Below are 26,582 nucleotides of genomic sequence, written 5' to 3'. Positions count from 1 at the left end.
AGATTGAAGATCTAAGCTATTGTTTGAATTTGGTAGTGATCTTAGTAACCAATCCTTGTAAAGTTTGGACTTTAGATCCAAGGCAGTTGCTATAATTAGCCCTTTTCCCACCCTGCTGAGCAATTTCTATGGTAACATCAAATCTTCTGTTGATGACAATCAATCTAGGGTGTGAAGTCTCATCTAAACTCAACCATTCAACTCATTATGTTGTATTCTTATTGTAATGACTTATTAACCTGTATAAACCGGGGATGAAATGTAGTACATATAACATACCTACATTTACAGGGTAATTCTATAATGTTGACACAAACTTGCATACGTGAATAAAGAATTGAAATGACCTTGTTCCTTTTATTCCCTTTCTTTTTCTTTGTCAATATTGTTTTTTTTTTTTTTTAGTTGGAAGGTTACTTGTGGGGAAATACATTTGGAATTTTATAAATGTTACCACTGTTTGCTGCAGCAACCAAACTGAGATCCATTAGCTATATAACCATTTATCCATTGATGGTGATGAAGCCGAAAATGTACCTCGTCAGTATGTTCCTCGTCAGTGCAATGGACAATCTCCAGGACCTGTTGTCAAGACAAGAAGAAAGCAAAGGAATGTCTTTCGCCGGCATGAGGCCAACTAAGAATACTCCGATGCTTAAGTCAGATTACGTACTCCCAGAATAAACTTTCTCACAGTTCTTTCTCTCGTAATTTTCCATGTCCTGTACCTTAGTGCTGGGTTCACCTTTTATAGCTTTCTTCAAGTTGGTGCAATTATGTTCGTTAAATGCTGGGTCGAGCATTTTTCTCCTGACCGTTGCATTTAATGGGTAATGATAATCTCAGTTAAGGCACAACAGATGATTGTTGTGCCGTTACTGCTTTTGTAACTATCTCGGCATAGTTATGGATTGCTAGCTGCCCAGCTGGCATTTATCTGTGCTATCAATGTGTGCACGCATGCCTTTGATCGTGTCGACGGGGTCTTGCCCCTACATTCGTCTCTACAAAGGACGCAGTTGTGATCATCGCTCTTACAGATGACCTATCATGGATGTTCGTCAGATGGAATAACTGGATAACTTGGATCAAGCTACTCATCCCTTAAGATTTTATTTTCCCAATGTTTAACTTTGTGATGAAATAGCGGACGCAACTAGCCAGTGATGTATAGCATTTGCATTAGCACATCATGGGTGCCCTAACGTAAAACAATCAAAAGTAACGTTGCTGGCTCTTTCAAATGAAGCACTGCCCTGGTGATATCGAGTCTTCTATGCAAATTATATTTTTATTAGGTCTGCTAGGTTGTTTTTGCTGCCCCCTCGTCTTTTAGGTGTCAAGGATACTAATGGCAGCCCAAACGGGCCATCAATGGCTCCCTCTTAGTAACATGTGCTGTAAATAAAATTACATATAGCAATGATAGTGACCCAAAATCACAAATTTGTACTGAAAAATTTGTCTTCAAGTCCTTGTGGATTGTCCTCTCTTATATATTACATGTTGAAGAGGATAAAATCAAAGTGGACAGTCCAATTTTACAGGACCTACCACAGGCGACTACACTAGGTTGATGGACAAAGAGATGGTGCAACACAACGACACGTATTGTAGGTGGACGGATGACCTATGGTGGATGGATCGCCTACGGTGGATGGGTACTAAGTGGACGGTGGCAAAGCCACGTGGCACCTACATGGTTTATTTGATCCTCAAGGAACTTTAAATGGAAATGACTTATGCTCCACGATTAACCCTAGTCAACAAAATCTCCATATGGAAAGGATCCTGTCAAATATGTGCATTTACGATTTTCGGCATCATCACATATTATAAATTTTCTTTTCCTGAACCATATGGATAAACCTTGGCTTTTGTTGCTGGTGTAATTGAATGGACTATGCATACTAAGACCCCAAATTCATTTCTATCGAGAGCCAACATGGATAGGCAATGGAATACAGATATTTAACCCAAGATTTGTTTTTAGAAGATAATTACAGTAAAATCACATGTGGTTTGACCCGAATTTATATTGCCTATCCGTGGTTTGAAAAGTGCAACTTTACCCACTTAAGGTATGCTCCATTAGGGGTTTTATAACCAATCTCTAACAAAACAGGGGTAAATATTCATTTTTACTCCCCTTTTATGTCTCTTCTTCCAAAACATTATATATTAAAAAAAAAAAAATCTAAAACTCAGGTTTTGTAAAAATCAAAAACATCAAACCAAATAAATTCATAATGGAATGACATTAAATTCATATTTTCAAAAGCTCCACCCTTTAGTACTGCCTTATCTAAATAAAATATAAAAAATTTCTTTTCTAGGATTTGTTGATGAGGATGACTTTGGACTCTATATGTAAGGTTAGATTTGGAATTGGGACTTTGGGTCCAAATCTACCAGATAATCACTTTGCTCAGGCTTTTGACAGTGCAAACATCATTGTGACACTTCGGTTCATTGATCCACTGTGGAAAATAAAGAAACTCCTGATTGTGGGCAGAGAAGCTTTACTTGATAAGTGCATTAAAATCATTGATGACTTCACCTACTCAGTTATTCGGAGAAGGGAAGCAGAAATAGTAGAAGCAAGAGAGAGTGGCAGAAAAAAAGGGGGTGAAAAATGGACATTTGCCCCTAATTTTAAACTATGCTGTAAAATACCCTATTTTGAAAGTATTTAACAAGATGCTTCTATTTTTAAAACTCGATATTAACAAAATCGAGTTAAAGGTGAAACTCGACAATAGCAATGTCGAGTTTTATGCCTATTTTGCCACTTAATTATTTTTGAAAATTTAAGTGAAACTCGACATTGCTAATGTCGAGTTTCACTTAAAAATATACATATAACTCGATTTTGTCAAAATCAAGTTTCAAAAACAATAGCATTTTGCTAAATAATTTCAAAACATGGGTCTTTTGCTGTGTAGTTTATAAATTAGGGACAAATGCCCATTTTCCCATAAAAAATGTGGTAAAATGATAGAAACTCTTTATGTTTTTTCTAAAGCTTGTTTCTTTAGCATTACTGAAAGGTACAAATTCACTATTAAAAAAAAAATTTTCACGATAAAAATATCAGATAAACCATGATACATTGTCAAGATTTATTTAATTAAGTGAAGACGTGAAAAGCAATTCGACAGACAAGAATCTCAGAGATGTTGTCCTGAATTTTGTGATTGCTGGCCGTGACACAACAGCAACTACTCTCTCATGGGCTACATACATGATAATGACCCATGCTGATGTAGCTGAGAAGCTTTACTTGGAGCTCAAAACTTTTGAAAAAGATCAAGCAAAAGAAGAGAATGTGTCATTGGTTCAGTGCGACACTGAGGACTCTGAATCATTCAATCCAAGAGTAACACAATTTGCAGGACTCTTGAATTATGATTCTCTGGGGAGGTTATATTATTTGCATGCAGTGATCACAGAAACACTTCGTTTGTACCCGGCAGTCACACAGGTTTAGCCTCTTTTTTCCTATTCAATTGATGCATGCTATGAAACCTTCTACCGGGAAAGTAAACTAGTTTAAATACCCTATCTTTTTATCGATAAAACAAGAATAGTTAACATAAAAGATGACTTGAATGGGACATTGCTTCCCTTGTTCAGCTACTCTTTTGCATGTTAAAATGATTCCAAGTTTCTTTTGGAGTGTGCTGAAGAGCGAGAAGCAAATCCAAAGGAAAAAACATTTGATGTCCACCTATAGCTACTCCAAATGGTCTAATTCATAGCTCTGCCCCAAGGGCAGAACGGACAAAGCTGCATTATGGTTCCAAAGGATGTAAGCTATGGAATACTTAGAATTTCATGTTCTATACTGGACTACAACTTTCTTCAATGAATGAAGCGGATTGACCTGCTTTTCGTAGAAATTATACTTCTCTAAGCTCCTTTCAAGAGCATACTCAATGAATGAACATTTTCTGTTTATAGGACCCCAAGGGCATTTTAAAAGATGATGTCTTGCCGGGTGAAACCAAAGTAAAAGTAGGAGGCATGGTAACTTGCGTTCCCTACTCAGTAGGTAGAATGGAATACAACTAGGGCCCTGATGCAGCTTCATTCAAACCTGAGAGGTGGCTCAAAGATGGATTCTTCCAAAATGCATCTCCATTCAAGTTCACTGCATTTCAAGTAAGTACTTGAAGTTTTACGCTCCGTTTATTTCGATGTAAAATATTTTACGTATAAAATATTTGCAAGAAAATACTTTCATTTTACAGTGTTCAGCAGCGTACATGAAAATGTTATGTAAAATATTTTCCAGTGTTTGGCACAACGTAAAATGGAAAATAAATAAATAACCAGTAAAAATTTAAAACATTTTTTTTTATTAACTTCCAAAAATTACATAGGGACAGACGAATGGCTAAAAAGGTTGAATCTACTTATACAAGTTCAAAATAATGAATATACATTGATCATGAATGTTTAAGGGATACTATGATAAATTATACTGAGACATCACCAATGATTAAAAAGGTTAATCTATTTATAGTACCACTTCTTTGAGCTTTAGCTGAAGCTTGTAAATCATCTTGTAAACTTCTTTTGAGAAATCACCTCGCCTCTCAAATTCATTTCTCCCCATAGCCACAGCCTCCACTAAAATTTCCACCACTGAAGTTTCCACGGCCCCTAAAGTTATCATTTCGATAACCAGCCTGTCCAGGAAACCTCCCTCTGTCATTGTTAGCTGCAAGAAACACCAGACCATCAGTTCCAACCATATGAAAAAGAAAGCACAAAGGTAGCCATGGCCCATCCAGTAGGCACTCAAAGACTCCAGACTCTCATCACATAAAATAACCGAATCCATGAGACAAAAACACATAAGTTACTTCACAACATTAAGTTAACAAGCGTACCACACATATCCACAAAGTATGAAAAGTTAATCATGACAGCCATACAGAAAACAGAGGATGAAGTTTTGTGTGTCCTTGCTTGGTGGAAAATGTGAGAATGAAGCTTAGACTATACAATGGTAGTTTAGACAGGTAAGTTATTGTCGATTAAAAGGTTAATCCCCAATATACAAGATAACAACAAATTAGGTGGCAAAGAATATAAAACAGAAAAGTCAATACCTCAATAGCACTTTGCATCGAACTGGCAGATTCAAATTCCACGAAACCAAAACATGTCCCCTGTTGCTGGATAGAAGATAGCCAAATAAAAAACATGTGAACATCATTATAAATAAGAAATCTAAATGGAGTTAACAAAGTTAAATATGAAACATACCTTGCTACTTCTAACTTGAATACCATTATGCTTAATAGGCCCAAAATTGTTGAAAACCGCTTCAAGTTGTTCGACAGTTGCATTCATAGGCAGATTTGGTACAAATATGGCATGAGTCTTAGTTGGACATGTACAATCATAGATATTAGAAGAAACCAGCTGGGTATGAAAAGGGAAGTTTGTATAACATCTCAAATTGAACACCATTCCAGGTATCAATAAATAAGTTCACGAGAAGAAATAAACACTTGCAAATATTTCTGGACAAAATATAACATTATCATAATACTAATTAATCCAAAATATCAAATTATTCCATGATAACTCCAAAACATGTCACTCAGTGTTGCATAACCATCTATAAGCACACTTACAACAACAAAACCCAAAGACTACGACAATATAGCTAACATTAACACATAACCTTCCAAAATATGGAATTGTTCCATAATTATTAATAACCTAAAGAATACCATGGTACCACTAGCATGTTTCACACAACGTATCCAGCAACTTCAAGTTAGAAGAAGGTTTTGTTGAAAATTTTCTCCAACCAAAACTTTCTCATCCTATCATAATGCCACACATAAATAAACCCCCCCTCCCCCCCTCAAAAAAAAAAAAAAAAAATCCATATCTGAAAATCATAAACCCTAACTCATATCAAACAACCAATGTCAAAATCATCAAAAAATAAATAAATCTCAGACAACTAAATCAACACTGAAAAACCCATATGAAAAATGATAAGAAATCAAATATGTGTAAATATTATGATTCATCAAAAATAAAACCTGAAACTTTGAGTTTTTCCAGCAAGGAGTAGAAATCAAACCTAAGAAAAACCAGAGAAAGGTTAGAGATGAAGAAAAACGAAAAGAAAAGGAGAAATCTAATCTAAAAACACAGAAAACTACCTGGGTTTTGCCGGCGATGGGCGGCTCCGGCAGAAGCTGGAGCTGGCAGTGGTGCCTCAGACCTTGGAGCCAAGGATTGATGGGAGAGAGGACTGGAGGTGGCTGGGTTTTTTTGGAGAGAAATATGATCTGGGAGAGTTTGAGCATAAAGTGACCATGGGTGGGAGCGAAAAGAGAAGAGTGATAAGTATCCGAGGTTGCAAGGAAGTAAGCAATTGTAAAATGTTTTATCAAAATTTTAATTGTAAAATATATTACATAAATTTTCTTAGATTGATTTGGTTGATTGAAAATATTTTACTTTTGACCAAATATTTTACTGCAAAACAATTATAGTAAAATTGGAAAATATTTTTTTGTAAATGTATTACATCGAAACAAATGGAGCATTATTTACCAAGGTTTTGTGTTTGGGAATTTACTGGACATTGAGGTGTTTCATGGTTCTTGTTTTTTGTGTCCTTCAGGCTGGGCCAAGGATATGCCTTGGGAAGGACTCTGCACATCTCCAAATGAAGGTGGTATTGGCCATTTTGTGTAGGTTCCACAAATTCAGTTTGGTGCCAGGTCAACCAGTGAAGTACAGGATGATGACAATACTATCAATGGCGCATGGCTTGAAGCTTACCATAGCAAGACGATCTTAAGATGCCATAGTAGCTGTTCTTCTGTCATGCAATTAGCATCAGACTGTAATGCAAGGGCTGAACAGTTTATTAACCATTTGAAAGCTAAAACAGAACAAATTGCTAACTATCTTATGCAAAGAAGAGAAATATGGAACATTATAGCACTATATTTTGGGGGCAAAAGGGTAAGCTTGTAGTATTCACTAAACTAAGGGGTAATCTGGCGCATCTGATTCAAAACCAAAATAATAAAGGACCATGATTTTAGAGGGGCTACTTTGCTTGCTTTCTTAATACTATGGGTGTTAAGAAGGAAGATTGATAAACGTTGGGATGTTCAGCAAATAGCTATAAATTTGAATTCTTTCTTCAGCTTAAATCTGAAGTTGTTCCATAAAGATAAAATCATGAAGTAATCTGATCTAATACAAATAAATCACAGTGTGGATATTATATACATGGAAGTATGATGGTAGTTATAGTTTGCTTATTTATATTCACTTGAACTATAGTGAAAACTGATCTTGATGAAGACAAACAACAGAAACTAAGAAATTAATTTCTGCTTCTGGTCTTGCCATTCATTGATTTCAGCTTCTATCTTTGCTTGCACTAACGCATGAAAACCTAAGTATGGCTCATAACCAAAGAAGGTCTGAAGAGCCTGAAGCAATTTAAAATACCAGATATAAAGCATAGTCAGAAATGGTAAAGGAATCCTGCTAATAAAAATAAAATTACATACCTCCGGTAGCACAAAGAAGGGAGCCATTATAAAGGCTTGAACAAGGTTATCCAAAAGAGCTGGTGCTCATCCCTACAAAACATGATTGAGTTTAAGCTATAATAGTCTGACAGATCATTAACCATGTCGCAAACAACAAAATTAGTTACCTCAAAAGAACACATGGCCAATAAACTGTACAATCCAACACAATAGCTGAGCCACCAGCACAACCTGGAAATAATTTGGTAGTGGTTGAAATTAAATGAGATAAAATGAAAATCCCTTACATAATTTATACTATCAAGAAGAAAAAAGCACATTAGTAAAAATTTGAAAGTACAGGAAATTGGTGCTAAAGCAAGCAACTGCTTTGTTTCAGAGAAACAAATTAATATAAGCAAAAAAACTTCTCCTCCTGCACAGCATGGACTGATATTCGTCCCTATGCCATCCACAAAATCTCCAATGAAAAATGAGTAGCACAACCAACCAACTAGTAGGCCAAAACGCAGTTGTTAGCATTATTCTTATATGAAGACATTAGAACTAAACCACTACTAACAATCCACCCCCCCCCCCCCCCCCCAACACCAAAAAAAAGAAAAAAGAAAAAAAAGTAGCCGTATGATCCGAAACAGCCATGCAACAATTATTCTTTGTAACCAAAGAAGATCCACATTTCTTAACCCAAGATTTTATGACTCTAAACAATGAAGGGAACTAGGGAAGTAGCATCCCTTTGATATTTAATTTTCTCAAGACTAATGTTCTATGAAAACAGTTAAAGCTAAAGCAATATGCCCCCATTTCCATTCTATAAGACTTAATTGTCCAAACATAAATGAACCTCATTCAGCATCAATGCACTCTTTTCCTGAAATAATTCTCCCTCATAGAAGCAAAGCTGTGTGGGTTTCACAAATCATTCACTTTCACTCTCCTAAATAAACCAGAGACCAAGGGCACCTTTAACGTTAATTCAGGTACAAACTTCTGATGCTTTAACCTTATAATGCTTGCATTCCTAATATTTTCTAGCCCATAGTGTTTTAGTTTTCTTCCCAAACTGCATCAAGATGTAAAATGTGACAGGCTTTTATTTGTCAATACACTTATGAGTTCCTTTCATGTTGTGAACAAGCTTATTGGAGCCATGTTGTAATAGTGCAGTGTGTCACTGTCAACGGATGGAAATGGAAGGAGATGATTCCAAGGAGGTGTCTTTGGAGCTATAAACATTATATTGAGTATACATCAATAAACAGATAAAGACAAAGGAGTCAATAAATCTAAATATGAAGTACCCCCCACATTTTTTACTTATTCATCTAGCAATTTTTTCATACAACAATTAAAAAGACCAATTACAGAAAGCTTTCAGCTTCGAAAAAAAAAGACTGGGCCCCTTGTAACAAGTAAAGATTATGCTCTTTCCTCAAATAGCTACATCTTAAACTCATAAAATTACTAGTGCCAGATAATAAACAGATAAAGACAAAGGAGTCAACAAATCTAAATATGAGTAACCCCACATTTTTTATTTATTCATCTTGCAATGCTTTCATATAACAATTAAAAAGACCTATTACAGAAAACTTTCAGTGATTTTTTTTTTTTTTTTTTTTTTGAATGGGTTCCATTGTAACAAGCAGAGATTATGTTCCTTCCTCATATAGTGACATTAAAACTGAGCTGGCAATAGCTAAAAACTGTAAAACAACCTCAAGCAGGACCCAATTCACAAAGTTGGACCTTGATGCTGCACGCCTAAGAATGTGTATATGAGAAAACTTTTTAAAAAAAAATTTAAAACAAAAAAATTTATTTGCTAGTTATGAATGGGCTTATTTTGACAAATTATGCATAATGCATGACAAGCCATCCTCACTTGATAAAATTTTTTCTCCTTAACTATTCTTGTAAAATAAAAGGAAACAAAATGGAAGACAATATATGCCCCAAAGAAACAACTAAGAAGAGACAGAATAAGGAATTATATCATAATATGCAACAAGAATGCAAAGCGGAACTGCTCTAGCATTTCTAGTATTACATAATCTTGATCACTAGTCTAATGTAAATATGACAGTAGAACAGAATAACATTCATCTCAGCAAGAATAAGGCTGCCAAGAAAACAATGAAGCAACAAACAAAATAAATGCTAAATCGCTTTTACTTTCACCAAAATATGGTTAGTACATTTATAGCACAACATAGAACCAAAAACCATTCATCCAATAACACATATTCCTTCAGAAAATAAAAATGATCCTAAACTCTAATAATTCCCAACGAAATTCAGTAATAAACAAAACTGAATACTAATTCAGCACTGTAAGGGGAAACAAAGGAGTGGTTTTTTACTGTCATTGTGGCCATATGACTACAGTAAACACCGGCTCAATTGCAAAATATTTCAAAAGGCAAGTTAGTGCCTAAGAAGCATGGACATGGACGTGCATACGACACTACATGGGACACAGTGACACTGCAATTCTTGAAAAATTAGGACAATATGGCATTAATCAATATATCGTTATGTATATACTATTTATTTTTAAGCATATTTTATGTGTATTCTGAGTTTTCAAAATAAATAACAACTACCAGAATCTTTAAAAACTTGTCTAAAATCGAAGGAATTTTTAAAAGAATAAGTTATATTTTTTCTTCTTGACCCAGTAAGGACACGCATTTAGTGTGTCCTCGGTGTGTCCATGTTCTACAAAGTCAATCAGGAATTTTGGAGTGTCTTGTTCTTCTTATGTTAGAGCATAATATGTAAAAATGTTCTTCATTCAGAATCCTGAAAATTACTACAAATTGTCCCAAAACAAAAAGGATTCCCTTATGCAAAACACCATAGATTATCCAAATTCCAAACCACATGTAAGCTATCTACTGCAGCAACCACAAATGATTCCCAATGACTCCAAGCATAAACAAATGCATAACTCTCCCATAACAAAACAATTTATAAACAAATGACCCTTTCAATTTCAAATACAAAAGGAAAGCCATAGTAAATTTATGAACAAAAACTAATAATAAACTAAGAATTGTACCTTCCAAGCTAGTGAAAACCCGAGTCTACTTGCAATAAAACTGCTAGCAACCCAACAAATAGCACAGAGCAGAGCAGCCACAAACACCATACGGATGGCTATGCTTATTCGGTTGCTACGATAAGCACCATGGAAAGCAAAGTGCTTTTCAAGGTCAAACAATCCGATCTTTCCCATAGGGGTATGGGGAAGCTTTTTTCAGGGAAAGTAAGTGATTTTCTTGCGAGTTTTCCCGAGAAAAAAATAGGGTTTTGTTTGGATTTGTGTGAGGGAAAGAGCGTTTTGAGAATTGGATGAAAAGGTTTGCGAGTTGTTAGAAAAGTGAACGACAAATTACAGAGGTTTCAAAGATAGAACAGAAGCCATGAAAAAGCTTCATTTTGCTTTCATGAGTAAACAACGTTGTGACTCGTAAATATTAACAGACCAACTTATTAAAGCTATGATAAGGTCACCCGGGATGGATCTTGCTAGGTCACCATGAGAATATGATTGGCTAGTGAGCAAAATCCTTTCAGCCAAGTTACATGGGAAGATTTCAAATTAAACTAGAGAGTAAAGACATCATTTGTTACAACCAATGTAGTCAATACCGTACCGGCCGGTATGTACCGTATCGGTATATATATCGGTATCGAAACATCAACATTTCGTACTAGTTTAAATACCGGCCGTACCGGCCAATTTCGGGCAATGCCGGCCGGTACAGAAAAAAAGTTTTTTTTTTTTAAAGTTTGGTAATTTTTGAATTTTTGTTAGGACAGAATGGTAACTTATTTGCATTAACTTATTAATATTATTTGTTTTCTTAGTATGCAATGGTAACTTATAAGCTTTCTATTTTTTATATTGTGTTTTTTTTTTTTCTTTTAATTGATACTAAAATCTAAAACCATAAATAATTAGTTCTGAATTGAGGAAATGTTTTATGGTAAACTTTTATATTTATTATATAACACACACACATACATATATTTATTTATTTATTTATAAATATAAAAAATAGCGGTAAACCCGAAATGGTATACCGGTATTGATCGGTATCCGAAATATATTGTACCACTAGCCAAATCGGTATAGCCTCCGGTACGGTATTAACTCCCTTGGTTACAACTTGATAAGAGCATTCACAGTGATATATATATATATATATATATGGGTTAGGTTCAAGTTACATTTAATGTAACTTTAAGCAATGTTATACCACCCAATAACTTGTTATTAAATTCATATTTTAAGAATCTCTCCGTTAAATTACATGTTCTATATGTGCTTAACATGCATACCAATTTTCATACCAATCAGATGTTATTTACCATGTGATTCATAAACTCATATTTTATGAATTATTTTAAACTACAAAAACTTTAATTTAAATAATTGATTGATAACATGACTATTATTCTTTGATCACCATGACATTTTGCAAGCATGGAGAGTATATGATTAGAATGTAATCCAACAGTAGATTTGTCAAAATTCACATATAATAATAAGATATTAAATGGTGTAATATCACTTAAAGTTACACCAGGTGTCATCAACGGCTCTATAGTTATATGTGAGGATGGTCCTAAGACCACCCTTACTTGTCAAAAAAAAAAATTTATATATGCAAAAAAAAAAAAAAAAAAAAATTATATAAATAATTATTTTAAATTAATATGTTCTAGAACCACCCTGACTTGAAAATATTATATGTATATACCAAAAATATATATTATTTACTAAAGTAACCTATTTGACCACCCTAATAAAAATATTGAACATTTTTACTTGAGACTCATAAGAAATTGAGTTCAATAAATATAAGAGTAATGCTACATCCACAACATTTTCACAATAAATTTTATGTGGTAAATTATTGCTAATTATAATTTGGGTTCAATATTGACATGTTTTACCCACCAATAACAGGCTAACAACTTGTTGCACAAGATTTATTATGAAATTGTTGTGGAAACTTTATTATTCTCATATCAGCATTTTCAATTTGTACTTTATCTTTTATTAGTCTTTTTTTTTTCTTACTCTTTGTTAATACAAAAAATTGTAATATTTCATGTATTTGCGTGTTTTTTTTGTGACATTAATATATTCAAATTTTTTTTTTATTAAATTTTGTATAATTTAAGTTTCTTAGTGACCCCCCTAAAAATAATTCCTAGAGCCGTCACTGCCAGATGTAACTTGAACTCCTCTCTCTCTCTCTCTCTCTCTCTCTCTCTCTCTCTCTCTCTCTCTATATATATATATATATATATATTTCTTTTCTTTTTTTTGATAAGAAGATTCACAGAGCAAGTCATGAGCTGTGTTTGTTATAAATACACTTGAAAATCGTGACTTAGAGTTATGATTTTAGTGTATTTTGTGTGTATGTTAGTATGTATAACAATATTTAGCCATAAGTGATTGTTTATCACTTGAGATGAATCTATTTTCTTTTCTTCTATTACTTAAAGTTATGACAAAAAAGGACAAAAAAAGTTTTGTTTTAGACTTTCTTTATATTTTTGGAATCATGTCGTATTCCTAAACAAATAAAATGTGGGCATATTTAGATTTTAAATTCTTTGAATCAAACAATATCTAAGTTCAACTTTATAGCTTTTCAAGTCTCAAATAAAACTCTGAACTTTTAAAATTGTATGATCAATGTAAAATTTAAACTTTTCAAATTTGATTTAGAATTTTTGTTAAGTTGGATTAGGGGTTAAAAAATGTAGGTTCAATTAAGGAAACTATACAATATAGTTTATAATAGTCTTAAAATTTGAAATTCTTAAAATTGTAAGGTTTAATTTGAAATCACCTACTTGTAAAAAAAATTGAAATAGCCTACTTTAAAATGTAATTTACCTAACTTTTTTTCCTTTTTGACTTTTGACATTTCCTTTAAGCAAGCTAAGTGGGATAGGATGACATATTATAAAGAAAAATGTGTGTGGTCTTGGTAATTTAAGCTATATTTGCAATTTTCAATATTATTGCCAACATTTCCTTGTATTGAGTTGACTCAACATATTTAAATTGATGAAAAAGTATATGGTTGAGAGATAGAGAGTTGAGACACGATGACGATGTAGTTCAATAGTGATTGTCAAAGCTAAAAGTCCCGACTAAGGTTTCTTTTGGGATTAGTTTATTTTGTCAACTTATTTTACTATTCAGCTTATTTTTGGTATCATTTACGGGTTCTACTGCACTTTTTGGTACTATTCATGAGTCCCACTATACTATTTCAGCTAACTTTTATTTTTATCTACAGTATTTTCAGCAAAAAGTTTTCAGTTTCAGCAAAATAATAAATATTCATGGACCATTTTAATTTAATTAAGTTTCCAAAATGGGCACCCTCAATTGTATTAGAAGCTCTCATTAGAAATCAGAAAGGGACCAATATCCAACACCTCAATGACATGAAAAACCTATACACAACTAACAACCGTTTGAAATTATATAATTGGTAGCCAGTGAACTTACTAGTTTTTGGTAGTAGATGGAGAGCTTAATAGCTCATTCAATGGTATTTTGCCTTTCATGCAATGCAAGCCATGAGTGTTATGTTAGGTGAAATGCAAAGGAGAGCAAGAGCCTGATCCTAAGCATGCATTAACAAACTATTAAAGGAGAAAGCTATACAAACATGGGATGGGAGAATGGTGGATCACCAATGAGAAGAATTGCAAATGCTATCACATTTTATTTCTGTTAGTGACCAAGGCCCACTCAAGGATGAGTCTCAACTCTCAAATTGTGTGCACTCTATTTAGGAATGCTACATTCAACACACGAACTCAACAAATCTAACCCAATTCAATCAACCCAAATTTTTGAGTAGGTATTTTTGTGGATAGATAAGTTGGATTGGATTCTAGTTTCTTTTAAGACTTGGGTTGGGATGATTTTGCCATTATTAATAGCTTAAATAAATATTTTTAAAATTTTAATTTTGACAAAATCGGTTTTGGTTGAATTTGCTAATTATCTTGTGCAAAGAAGAGAAATATGGAACAATACAGTATACCTTCGGGGGGGGGGGGGGGGGGGGGGAAGGGGGGAAATGGTAAGCTTGTAAAATCCACCAAACTAAGGTGTAATCTAGCGCATGTGATTCAAAACCAAAATAATAAGGGACCATGATTTTAGAGAAGCTACTTTGCTTGCTTTCTTAATACTTACGGGTGTTAAGGAGGAAAATTAATAAATGTTGGGATGTTCAGCAAATAGCTATTAATTTGAATTCATTCTTCAACATATATCTGAAGTTACTCCACCATAAAGATAAAATCATGAAATAATGTTATGTGATCTAATGCTAATAAATCACAATGTAGATATTATTAACAATCTAACAAACACAATGTGGATATTATAATTTGCTTGTTTCTAAAAAATTGACCAAAGTACCTTCTATTTGCTGGTCATGTCAAACATTAACACCCTTACTTTTCGTAAAGGTCATAAACCTAAAAAATTCTTCCAAAAATCCACAAAAAAAGAAGGGCCGTGTGTGTGAGAGAGAGAAAACAGACATGTTTTCATACCATAGTGATCAACCAGACTTCTTGGCGTTTGGAGGACAGATTCGAGACAATTTCTTGTTTTAAAAGGAAATGTATTCTTGTTTTGGTGTGTGCACATACCAAAAATCCACCGTAAAAGTTGTTCTTTTTTTTTCCCCCCAATAATTAATTATTTTTCAAAAAAAAATATTTTAAAATTAATATAATTACTATTTTAATGGAATTGGTTAGAAAGTGTTTTTTTTGTTCTTCTCAATTTTTTTTTACTTACTACTATTGAAATATTTGGATATTTTCGGTTCTGAAAAAAGTTTCCTTCGAATTTAATAATAATAATAATAATAGAAAACTTATGCTCTCAAATCCACTGGCACCCTGAATTCTCTCTAGTTTTGAGGTCGCAACAGTAAAGAGAGTTTCGGACATCCTCACTTCATACCAGATACGAATGATATCTCCGTTTTTTGAAAAAACATTGCAACGCTCAAAAGTAGAAAGTTTTCACACAATACATATTTTTCGTGACTTGTTTGGTAACATACACAGCATTGGTGGATTTGTAGAATTGATGAGAGAGAGACATACATAGATTCACACGGAGAAGAAGATAGAGAGAGCGACACAAAAGGACTAAATCGACATAATTAATAGTTGATTTTTTTTTTTTAATCAAAAGTTGATGAAATTAGCATAATCTAAAAAATTATAAATCACTTATCTTCAAAATATCGCTTTTGATTTGCCAAGAGCCATGTAGCTCGACTGGCACAACACTGTGTATTGAAAACTTTTTAACAGGCATTAAAAGAAATTAAACGGAGGACAACAATCCAATTGCAACCAAAACCCTGTAAGAATCTGTCCCCTCTCAAGGGCCATAATAAGGCAATGTCATATTGAAATTCATTTTCAAGAAAACATGAAGACCCTTCCAATCTCAAATACCAGACATTCGCACCAGCTTATTGTAAAGAATGCGGTCATCCCTGCTGGTGTTGCTCTCTAACAATGCACTTTGCACAAGTTCCGGATGCATGAGATACATTAGCTACCAAACAATCAACACAAAAATATCAAGCATGGAATTAAAAATAATTAAAAAAATACAGACAAACCAAAAAATAATCAAATATGGAACAGTAATTGAATAACAGATTTTTTCACCTGCACATCCCTGTGTGAGAGGAACTTCCCCAAGTTGTGGATGATCAACCTCGTATCATCAACCTGAAAGACAACAGTTACTCCTTACCACACTAATCATCATGATATCACGCATATGAGAGAGAGAGAGAGTACACGTAGATGATCAACCTCATATCTTCACCTCATCAACATGATCAACAGTTTTATCCTCCTCCTTGACCTTGGTTTTGTCTTCATCTGGTTGAGCTGTGTTCAACATTTCAGACTTGATATCTTGCTCTTTCACAGGGAGATCACTGGTCTTTGCTCGCTTCACTGGAGATATTTTATCCCTTTCCTTTTCTTGAATTTCTTCCCGTTGCCTCTTATGTTGATTTCTTTTTGACACAAATTTTAGACGCAGTTTCTGCACATGCTCTCGGCCAAAAAATAAGCATGTAAATGAGGATGCCTCAAGAAAGGAAGCAAGTATTATGCATATTGACATAGTCCATAGCAAGCCTGTAGAAATGTTAAAATACGACTACCCATCTGATATTGAAGCATTTCATACAACAATTCAGCAAATAATGACAACTGCAAGAAACATGATCTTGCATGTCAGAGAGAGAGAGAGAGAGAGAGACAGCATAGAAGAGAAGTGGATGAAGCAGGTGAACAAACCTCAAATGTTGATTCTTGCATGTCCTTGTCAGTATAATCCAGGAGTGAATCCGGTGAAAGTGATAATGAACAAAGCTGTAATGGAAGATTCATAGTTAGACAAGGAGTACAAACAAGTTACATTAGATGGGGTGAAATAAATTTGATTAACATGTAGTATATAATACTGTGTAGGATGGCAAAAGCCTACTTTGGATTCCTTGCTCCATTCGGTTTGTAAAATCAAACCAAGATGTCGAGGAGGTTCTTCAGGCTCTCTTTTCTTTCAAATCTTTATTTGATTTGCTTCTAGAGTCATCTTTTCCATCATTGTCTTTTTTCACTTTCTCATCTTTAGATTTATCCCCATCTTTTAATTTTCCCATCTTGCCATCATTTTGAGGAACTTTCTTCTTGTCAGCATCAGTCTCTACTTTAGACACCACGCCACTTTTCTCACCAGTTTTTCTTTCATCCTCCTTATCATCCTTGTCAGCCTTTATCTCTGTTTTCCTTGAATTGCCATCTCCTTGCTTCTTAGTTGCAACTGTTTTGGTGTCGGTCTTGGGAACTGTTTTCTTTTCAGATCTTTTGACCTCACTGACCAGATTTTCAGCATCTGCTGCTTGCCTCTCTGTGTTTTTGGTTTCATGCACTGTCTATTTCATCCCCATCAGCATCTTTCTTAGTTCCAGAAACCCCATCACTGGATTCCAAACCAGAGACCTTTTTTTAGCTATCCTCCTAAAAAGTCCATCCTTGCCAAGTCTGTCATAGTGTATCTGCAAACACCAAGTAGAATTAAAAATTAAATTTCTGGATCCAGTAAACACACGCAAGTAACCAAAAACAAAATCTCTAAATACAACCCAGAAACATCAAAAGAGTTCAAAAACACTACATACTGCACTGTCTCATCTGCATCGCAACCAAAGAAAAATGCTTTTTTTTTTTCTTTTTTTTGGTCAACAAAGATGATACCTAAAAAGTTATGAACAAGGAGCCTGAACCTGTACGGTAAATTATTACATATTGAAGTAGCCAAGACTCCAAAAAAATGGGGATAAGCTACCAATGAATCACCTCTTCCAGACCACATAAAAGTGGAAACTTTGTACAGTGGGTACAAATATATTTATGGAAGTAGCCAAAATATAGATGTAAATGTAATGTTTGGGGAAATATCTCTGTTGTTACTTGTTAGTGGAAATATACATAGGGTAATTTAATGATTTAGTGTAAGTTTTGACAACTAAATCATCTTCTAATTCATAAAACTAAGATCTCAATAAGAAAAAAAAAATCAAACATAAAGCAGAAGCCTTGAAGAAATTCATATCAATGTCAGCCACCTTAGATAACCCAAAAGGCCTATTGAAATAAGCTATAAAAGCCACAACGAGTATGTTAACTGTTGTAACAAAAATTCAAAGTAACTGAAGAGGTCCTAATAAATGTAACAATCATCAAAAGAAAGTTCTACCTTAAGAAAACAATTCCAATGACGGCAGTTCTGCAAATCAAGTTGAGTGACATCTTTTGCATATCTACAAAGTAAAAATAACATCAGGTCATTTGAACATAATTTCTAGATATCCTCTACAACAAATTTCCGACAGCACAAACCTATGGTCAACACCATCAGCAGGATTCCATTGACCACCAAGTGTCATGAAAGAGAAAGACTGGTCCTTTTTAAGCAAGGCAAACTGGAGATATTGCAAACGTGGGGTATGCGATCATCAGAACTTTTTTCAGATGACAGCTCCTCCAGAGCATCTTGCTAAGTCCGCTCATCAAAATCATCTGAACCAAGAAGACAAAGAAACCTTAATTAATCATAACAAACTTTAATACAATTCATCATCCAACACCAGCTTTAAAATAATCAAATGGTGACAAAGCACATAAATAATGGATCCATCATTATAAAACATATAATAAGGGGGCCCTCATCCCTCTACTTATGGGCTCTCCCACACTTTTGGGGATCCTGAACATGTAAAACTTAACCGTGCATTCCACTGATAGAATTTCAGCAAAACAAATGCTTAAATGGACCCACAAAATCATGCACTCTAGTCAAAATTAGTAAATCTAATAAATACATTTTGATTAAGAAAGATCAAATTTTTTATCAATCCCGCATGGGGGATGAGGCACGAGAGCTTTGAATGTTTTACTTCACCCCAAATTGTTTCTTCTTTTCTAGTTCATTAGTGAGTTTTTGCCCCAAGTGAGAGCAGAAGGGGAATTGAACTAGTAACCACCGGTTCATGAAGCGTGATACACAAAACTGTACCACCCCATGGGGCTAACCTTGCCCCAATCTATTATAAGTCATGCAAAATCTTTGCTGAAGGGGGAGAATTCATGACAACCTACCTTGTAAGAGACCTCATGATAATTTTTTTTTCCTTGAGATAAATTTATTGTGTAGCAAACCATGCTTTAACATTTTCATCATAAAGCAGCAAACACAGTTCTCATATGATTTAAGAGTGCAATTAGTTAATCACCAGCAAGTAGCAACAAATCCACAATGCCCAAGAATATGAAAAACAACCAATTTATGGGCTTACAACTTCCTCATACGATATAATTATTATTAGAATAACTTAAAATATCAGGTACTCAGGTCTAAGCTTCTGTGGCCAGTTATTACTGATTCCAGAAGCTGGCAGAACCTTAACAGCATTGATGGAATAAATTGTCCACTGCACAGTGCATTGTCTTTAATTGAAACCAGTATAGTTTTATAATTTTAAATTTAAAAATGCATTCTCTTTAATTGAAACAAATATAGTTTTATAATTTTAATTTTAAAAATGATTTACCTTTGCCTTTCACACTATATTTCCATGTTCTGAATTCCTAGGTGCTTCAGCCAAAAGCTCAGCAGATGGCTCTTTCAGCTCAGTTGCCTTCTCTTCTTCAACAAAATCATGCTCAAACCTGCTCCACTCAACAATGTATATAAAAAATAATAATAATAATAAAACATCTTATCTTCCCCTTCTTTCAAAAAATAAGTAACACAACAACCATCCATTTGGTTTTGAGAAAAAGTGAAGAAACATAGGATATTAAAAATCACAAAACTAGTTAAAGTTCAAATACTTGTTCTGAGATGCAATATTTGTTTTCTTTTTTTGGCCAAAAACTGGACCAAAATTTTAGAAAAACAAGCAAATAGTTGTTCTTCTACTTTTCTTTCTTGTTCAAATTTTTATGCTACTTCATTCATCTTGCAAGTAGTCTTTTGCAATAAAAATATTGAAGGTACAAAAACATATTCTGGATAAGCATAAGATAAACTTGCAAAAACCATTGAAGTAACAGCATTAATGAGTGGTACCTGACAGGAGTGTTGATGGAAAGTCTAAGGTTCTCCTTCGGCCAGTTCACAATAGCCTAAAACAATTAAACACCACATTACAGCAATTATTCAACTATCTACTTGACATCTTTAAAATAAATGATAAAGACTAGGTTTTGAAAATCCAGGGGACACAAAGAGTCTAGGATATCACTTATCAAGTGACAAATAATCCCTCTCAACATCTACTAAACTAAATGAGTGAACCTGCAAATAGACAGCATTCATCACTGAAAGGAATGAAATACATGCACATGCCTGGTTTCAGCAAAACATAGCAGCAAGCACCAAATACATAGTCCATAACAGGGAGGGACAAAAATCTCATGATCTTTTGTGTTTCAAAATTCAAATCAGTTCTTCCATAAAAAGGTAAACTTCCAAAATTGAAATTGCTGTTGATAAACATCAACCATCAGGTAAGAATAAAATGAATCATACATGCAAGTCTACTGGATTTAACATAAGGCCAAGGTCATAAATCCTAGAAAAGAGGTATGCAGAACTTTCTCCATAAAAGCACGTATAAATCAATCTGATGTACCAAACGAAAGACCTAGAGATTGAAGGGAGATATATTGTAAGAATGGAGAGTAGATAAGGAACAAGAAGCCAAAAGAAAACCCCAGATCTAAACATTCCCAACCAGAGCAAAAAGATCAACAGGAGGAAACATGGAAAGAAAAAGGCACAAATTCATAGCAATACAAGGAATGGTCAAGACTCAAGACTGAGAAAACTCCCCAGAAGTAAAATCTGCATCCCAATGTGAAAGACGAGGGAGCAATATGAAAAGAGTAAAGCCACAACTAAGAGCAATCACAGGAAGCAACAAGAATGAACCCAATGAAGCCCTCAACTCCATATCCCACAGGAATAACAGCAGATCCTTGAAGAGGAATATTCTCATTATCATTAAATGTCTTAAGCTCTATACTAGATTTTTTTTTTTTTTTTAACCTTGCAGACATAGTCTCTCCTTTTTTCTTTAACAGGTGAAAGATGCCTTCAGCATAAGAGAACAACAAGTTATATTTCCATGCTCTGATTTTGTACATGCTTCAGCCAAAAGATCAGCAGATGGCTCTTTCAGCTCAGCTACCTTCTCTTCTTCAACAAAATCATGATCAAAACTGCACTACTCAACAATGTATAAAAATAATAATAATAATAATAATAATAATAAATAAAAACCATCTTATCGTTTCCTTCTTTCAAAAAATAAGTAATACAACAACCATCCACTTGGTTTTGAGAAGAAGTGAAGAAACATAGGATATTATAAATCATAAAACTAGTTTGAGTTCAAATGCTTGTTCTGAGATGCAATATTTGTTTTTTGGCCAGTAACTGGACAAAAATTTTAGAAAAACAAGTAACAGATTGTTTTTCTACTCTTCTTTCTTGTACATATTTTTATGGTACTCCATTCATCTTGCATGAAGTAGTCTTTTTCAATAAAATTTTTCTTACTCGTCAAAAAAAAGTAATATATTGTTTGACAAAAACCATTAAAATCACAAACTGTCACTTGCACCAAAAAGATTAAAGGTACAATAGCATGTTCTGGATAAGCATAAGATAAACTTTGCAAAAAGCATTGAAGTAATAGCATAAGAGAACACCAAGTTAGTTACAAGGGCTGCAAGATACACATGCAGCAATATATTTAGAACTTGAGCAGGACACAAAATAAAACATCAAGATCCACATATGTAAAGCATCATGGTGTGGGGAATCTCATCGCAAAGATTTCCCGTCCTTCACCAAAGAGGAACCACAGCAGTCCCTAGAGACTCTTGCTGGAGTTCGATCATGTCCGGCTTCAAGTCCACGTTTGCACTCTCGTTCTCTCTTGTTTTCAAACAATATAACTATAGACCTTTCCAAATCGGTCATAGTCTCATAGTGCATATGCAAACGCCAAGTAGAATTAAAAATTCAATTTTTGGATCTGGTAAATACAAGCACGTAACCAAAAACAAAGTCTCTAAATACAACCCAAAAACATCAAAAAGAGTTCAAACACATGATATATTGCTCTACCACCAAAAAGGCACAAATGATCCTACCAAGTATGCTTTCGAAGGACATGAGCAGAAAAAAATCAAGGAGAAAAAACAATTAATGCTAGGACCTAACATGAACAAACCTTTCCCTCACAGCACCTCCAAAGAGTGCTCCTATTTTATCTTCTTTTTTTTTTTTTTTTTTTTTTTGCAAGACCAAGCTTGAATGATTCCCATTCACCCCTCATCTTGATGACTTCATCAGAAGTATCATCATTCTCAAACAACTCATCTCCATAGTTTAGAAATTTTGAAAACGCCTTTTTCTTTACTTCCATAGCATTTGTCTACCCAAAAAAACAGCAAAAAAAAAGTTAGAAATTTAAACATTTTTTTAAGGTAAGTAAGAATTCATTAAAAAAATTTAGAATTGGTAAAAAAATTTTAATGAATTCTTACCTTAAAAAATGTTTAAATTTCTAACTTTTTTCTTTTCCTTTTTTTTTTTTGGGTTTAGACAAATGCTATGGAAGTAAAGAAAAAGGCGTTTTCAAAATTTCTAAACTATGGAGACGAGTTGTTTGAGAATGATGATACAAAAGATACTTCTGATTAAGTCTTTATCAAGATGAGGGGTGAATGAGAGTCATTCAAGCTTAGTCTTGCAAAAAAAAAAAAAAAGGATAAAATAGGATGTTATCAAACAGAAAACGTGGTTAAATTTTGTTACAGAAAACCTACAATCTGCAAGAACTTATATAATTCGATTTAACAAATGGGTGGGGTTGGTCAATCCCGGCCGGTGGTGAGTGGTGAGAGATTCCTGAGGTGGTGAATGGTGAGAGGATGTACTTCATTCCAAAGCACTTGAGGACTCTTGAGGAACTTTGGCTAGTAAACAGAGTCTTAATGATGTTACAGAGGTGAAAACCTAAAAACTTTTGAGCTACCTTTGAAATGCTAGGTACCTTTGTTGGGAAAATGACTTATTAGGGAAATGAATTTGCCCTACCAATTTGTATTTCCCTAACAGTTTGCATTTCCCTAACAAATACAAATTGTATGCTTGCTTTCATCCCTCTTCGATTGCATTTCCCTAAAATTATTTAGGAATTACAATTTACATCATTAGGGAACTAACAATTGCATTTACTAACAATTTGCATCCAATTGCATTTCCACTCTAAAATTATTAAGGAAATGCAATTACATTGTTAGGGAACTAACAGTTGCATTTCCTAACAATTTGCATCTAATTGCATTTTCATGACTAAGTTGCATTGTAGAAACTGACTTGATCAAGCTCGAAGGCTATGGAGTCCCTCGAGTTAGTTTTTACACGCATCTAGTCATGTAAATGTAAATCTTGTTAGGGAAATACAAATTAGTCGGGCAAATTCATTTCCCTACATACAACTCAATCATTTGCATGGTTAAGGAAATGCAAATTTGCATTTCCTAACAATTTTTAGGATATAATTTCCTAAAATGCTAGGGAAATGCAATTTACATTTCCCAAACCATTTGCATTTGTTAGGAAAATACAAATGGTAGAAATTTGCATTGTTAGGGAAATGCAAATTGTTAGGGAAATGAGTTGCGTGTAAAAAACAAATCCCAAGAACAAATCCTAAAAAAAATGCAAATTTTTATTTTTTTTGTAAGCCTATCAAATTAAATTAGCGGTATTCTCGACAATTCACACTAATTTAATTTGATAGTCTTACTCAAAAAAATATTTTTTATTCAAGGGTTGAAATTGAAAGTGATTTTTAAAATTTTTAATCTCAATCTTTGATTTACTAATACACCTTTCGATTTGCTATGAAAAATTATATACTTATACTGTCCTCATGTGTGGACTGCGTTACCTTTGCCTACTGGTCCACCACTTCACACTAAAATATTCCCCATCTGTTTAAAATTGCTAAGTCATTTTATGGTATTAGAAAAAAAATTAAACAAAATTTGACCTCCTTGTTTAAGGCTTTTAATCATATGGGAATGACACGACTATTTTAAATTTGTAAGTCTTTTAGTGGAATGGTAGACTAATCCACCATGAGTATGGTATAATTTCTCCTACTGCACTAAATTAGGAAAAGTAAATTACGAGAAGTGTTATGTTCACAACAAATTGTAGGTTATAAATTATTATCAGTTCTGATTTAAATCAACAACTTAAATTACTTTTTTATCTATCCAATAACAATCTAGCAATTAAGATTTATTGTGAAAGTGTTACGAGTACATATATTTTTATTTTCTCATTAAGGCAGCAGCTCAAGCGGAAGTGGTACCAACTTACATAATGGGTTGTTTCAAGATTCCACACTCTCTGCGATGAGTTAACTAGCATGGTGCGGAAATTTTGGTGGGGTCAAAGAGGAGAGGAGAGGAAAGGAAGATGGTATGTACAGTTAGGAAGAAATGTGCATTCTGAAATCTCAAGGTGGTATGGGTTTTAAACTCTTGAAGGAATTTAATCTACTTTTTTAGCAAAGCAAGGATGGAAACTTCAATCTAATCCTATTTCCCTTGCCTAGCATGTTCTTAAAGCAAAATATTTTCCTTAACACGTGAAGGAGTATTATGGCAGCTCAGCATATTGTAAGACAAGGGATGAGATGGAGAGTAGGGAATGGTAATAAAATCCAGATATGGTCAAACAAATGGCTTCCAACCCCAACTACTTTCAAGGTAATTTCTCCTTAGAACACTCTTGGTGATCAAGCTATGGTAAGTGATTTAATTGATAGAAGTTTGGGTGTTTGGAAAGCTGAGTTAGTTCACCAAATCTTTTTACCAAATGAGGCTGATACTATATTGAGTTTACCTCTAAGTTTTTCACTTCCTGAGAACTCTTTAATATGGAACTCAACCGCAAATGGTATGCTTTCGGTTAGAAGTGCCTATAAATTAGCCATGGATTAGCTCTAATAATCAAGATACAAAGAAATTTGCATATCAAAGCATAATAGTAATACACAGAACAGTAGGTGAGTTAGGAGAGAGAAAGACTGGAAAATGAAGATACAGAAGAGACCCAAAATACAGAGACATGACCCATCCATCCAAGCAAACTGACCATATAATAGAGTTGGAGATGCCTTTTACTGCTGCCTCTCTCCGTTTTCTCTTTCTTTCACTTCCTTCCCAGTAAACCTTAATATTTACTAAGTATATGATAGCATGGCATACACTAGGAATGTAAATTGGGTAAGGAATTAAGTATAGCTAACCTCGCTCCAAAGCATAGCATACTAAATGCAGTTTTGCAATTACTTTTCCCAAAGCATTTGATCTCATGCAAAAAAGACAATGCAAATGTTCAATTCCCATGAAGTGTGAAAATAATGTCATTTTAAAATTTATTAATCTTGAAGAAATCTTTTTTTAATTTTAGCAAAACAAGAAAAAGGCATTTCTGTGACCTCAAGAGCCCTTGTGCAATTTTTGAGGTTTTAGGGGTCATTTTGCAAATTTGTGAAATCCTGAGGTCAAATTGTAATTTAGAAAAGTTTTGGGTTAAAGGGTAATTTTGAAAATATTTGGGTTCGTTTGTAATTTTGAAAGATGTTTGGTTTATGGATCTGGATTGGGCCCCTGTGGTGGAATGGATTTAAAAAGGAGCTTTACTTTTGGGCTTGGCTTGACTTTGATTTTAAAAAGCCTGATGGGCTTATGTATGTGATTTTTTGGATTGGGTCTGGGCGAAGCTAAATTTTAATGTGGGCTGGAGCTTAGAGGCCTTCGGATTGGGCCTAAAGGAGAGAATTGGCTTGATATTTTTAGTGGAGTGGGGTTATGTGATTTTTAGTTATAGATGGTAGCTGACCCAAATGGGTCCAACCCGGTCCAAACCCAAACTATTAGTAAAAGAAATCTCTATAGACCACTGACAGAACGCCACCTCACCATCTTATCTCTTCTCTTAAATCTTTTTCCTTCTATTTCTATCTTAAATCCAAATCCAAATCGGATTAAGAATCCGTTTGGATACAGCTGAAAACTGAAACTGAAAAACACTGTAGCGAAATAATTTTTAAATGTGTGAATAGTATCGTGAGACCCATTTTTAATGAAAAAGTTACTGAAAATTGAAATTTGTGGGTCCGTAAACAGTACACAGATGTGCTTTGATTGGTAAAAAAATTTGAAAAGTCAAAGTTTGCTGCTACTGTTCATTAAACAGTGCATAAACAATAACCGCAACACCCAAAACGCGTGAAAAAAAAAAAAAAAAAGACAAAACGTAAA

At 34.0% G+C, this 26,582-nt stretch overlaps 1 protein-coding gene, 1 long non-coding RNA gene and 1 pseudogene across 8 annotated transcripts; 1 reads left to right on the top strand and 2 right to left on the bottom strand.

Annotated features, from left to right (window-relative positions):
• The first annotated feature begins 531 nt into the window (after window positions 1–531).
• On the top strand, window positions 532–7,538 carry LOC115981329 (annotated as a pseudogene).
• On the bottom strand, window positions 4,374–6,436 carry LOC115978714 (nuclear transport factor 2-like). Of its 2 annotated transcripts, none has more exons than XM_031100560.1 (4): window positions 6,195–6,436; window positions 5,278–5,436; window positions 5,121–5,186; window positions 4,374–4,726 (listed from the first exon to the last, which is right to left on the bottom strand). In XM_031100560.1, the coding sequence occupies exons 1-4, from the start codon at window positions 6,339–6,341 to the stop codon at window positions 4,523–4,525; spliced, it is 576 nt and encodes a 191-aa protein (XP_030956420.1). In that variant the 5' UTR covers window positions 6,342–6,436; the 3' UTR covers window positions 4,374–4,522. The 2 variants fall into 2 exon arrangements, with proteins under 2 accessions (XP_030956420.1, XP_030956421.1); XM_031100561.1 differs by having other exon boundaries at window positions 5,278–5,394; window positions 6,195–6,435.
• Window positions 7,539–15,860: 8,322 nt separating the features above from the next.
• LOC115978715 lies at window positions 15,861–26,290 on the bottom strand. Of its 6 annotated transcripts, none has more exons than XR_004088836.1 (11): window positions 25,565–26,290; window positions 21,274–21,451; window positions 20,293–20,348; window positions 19,772–19,889; window positions 18,561–18,740; window positions 18,418–18,481; window positions 17,146–17,716; window positions 16,956–17,030; window positions 16,461–16,698; window positions 16,311–16,373; window positions 15,861–16,194 (listed from the first exon to the last, which is right to left on the bottom strand). It is a non-coding gene; the product is annotated as an uncharacterized LOC115978715 (long non-coding RNA). The 6 variants fall into 6 exon arrangements; XR_004088835.1 differs by having other exon boundaries at window positions 21,274–21,446; XR_004088837.1 differs by having other exon boundaries at window positions 21,274–21,420.
• Window positions 26,291–26,582: the final 292 nt, after the last annotated feature.

Source organism: Quercus lobata, chromosome 3 (assembly GCF_001633185.2).
Source record: "Quercus lobata isolate SW786 chromosome 3, ValleyOak3.0 Primary Assembly, whole genome shotgun sequence".
In the NCBI taxonomy this organism is placed as follows: Eukaryota; Viridiplantae; Streptophyta; class Magnoliopsida; order Fagales; family Fagaceae; genus Quercus; species Quercus lobata.
Note: the sequence above shows the minus strand (reverse complement) of the source record. Positions and strands in the feature narration are given on the sequence as shown.

Excerpts from the sequence above, each read along its gene's own strand:
- LOC115978714 (XM_031100560.1), bottom strand. The coding sequence starts at position 6,341 with ATGCTCAAACTCTCCCAGATCATATTTCTCTCCAAAAAAACCCAGCCA. Across the intron at positions 5,437-6,194 it reads CCATCGCCGGCAAAACCCAG|CTGGTTTCTTCTAATATCTA; the intron begins GTAGTTTTCTGT and ends TTTCATACCCAG. Across the intron at positions 4,727-5,120 it reads CGATGCAAAGTGCTATTGAG|CTAACAATGACAGAGGGAGG; the intron begins GTATTGACTTTT and ends TGTTTCTTGCAG.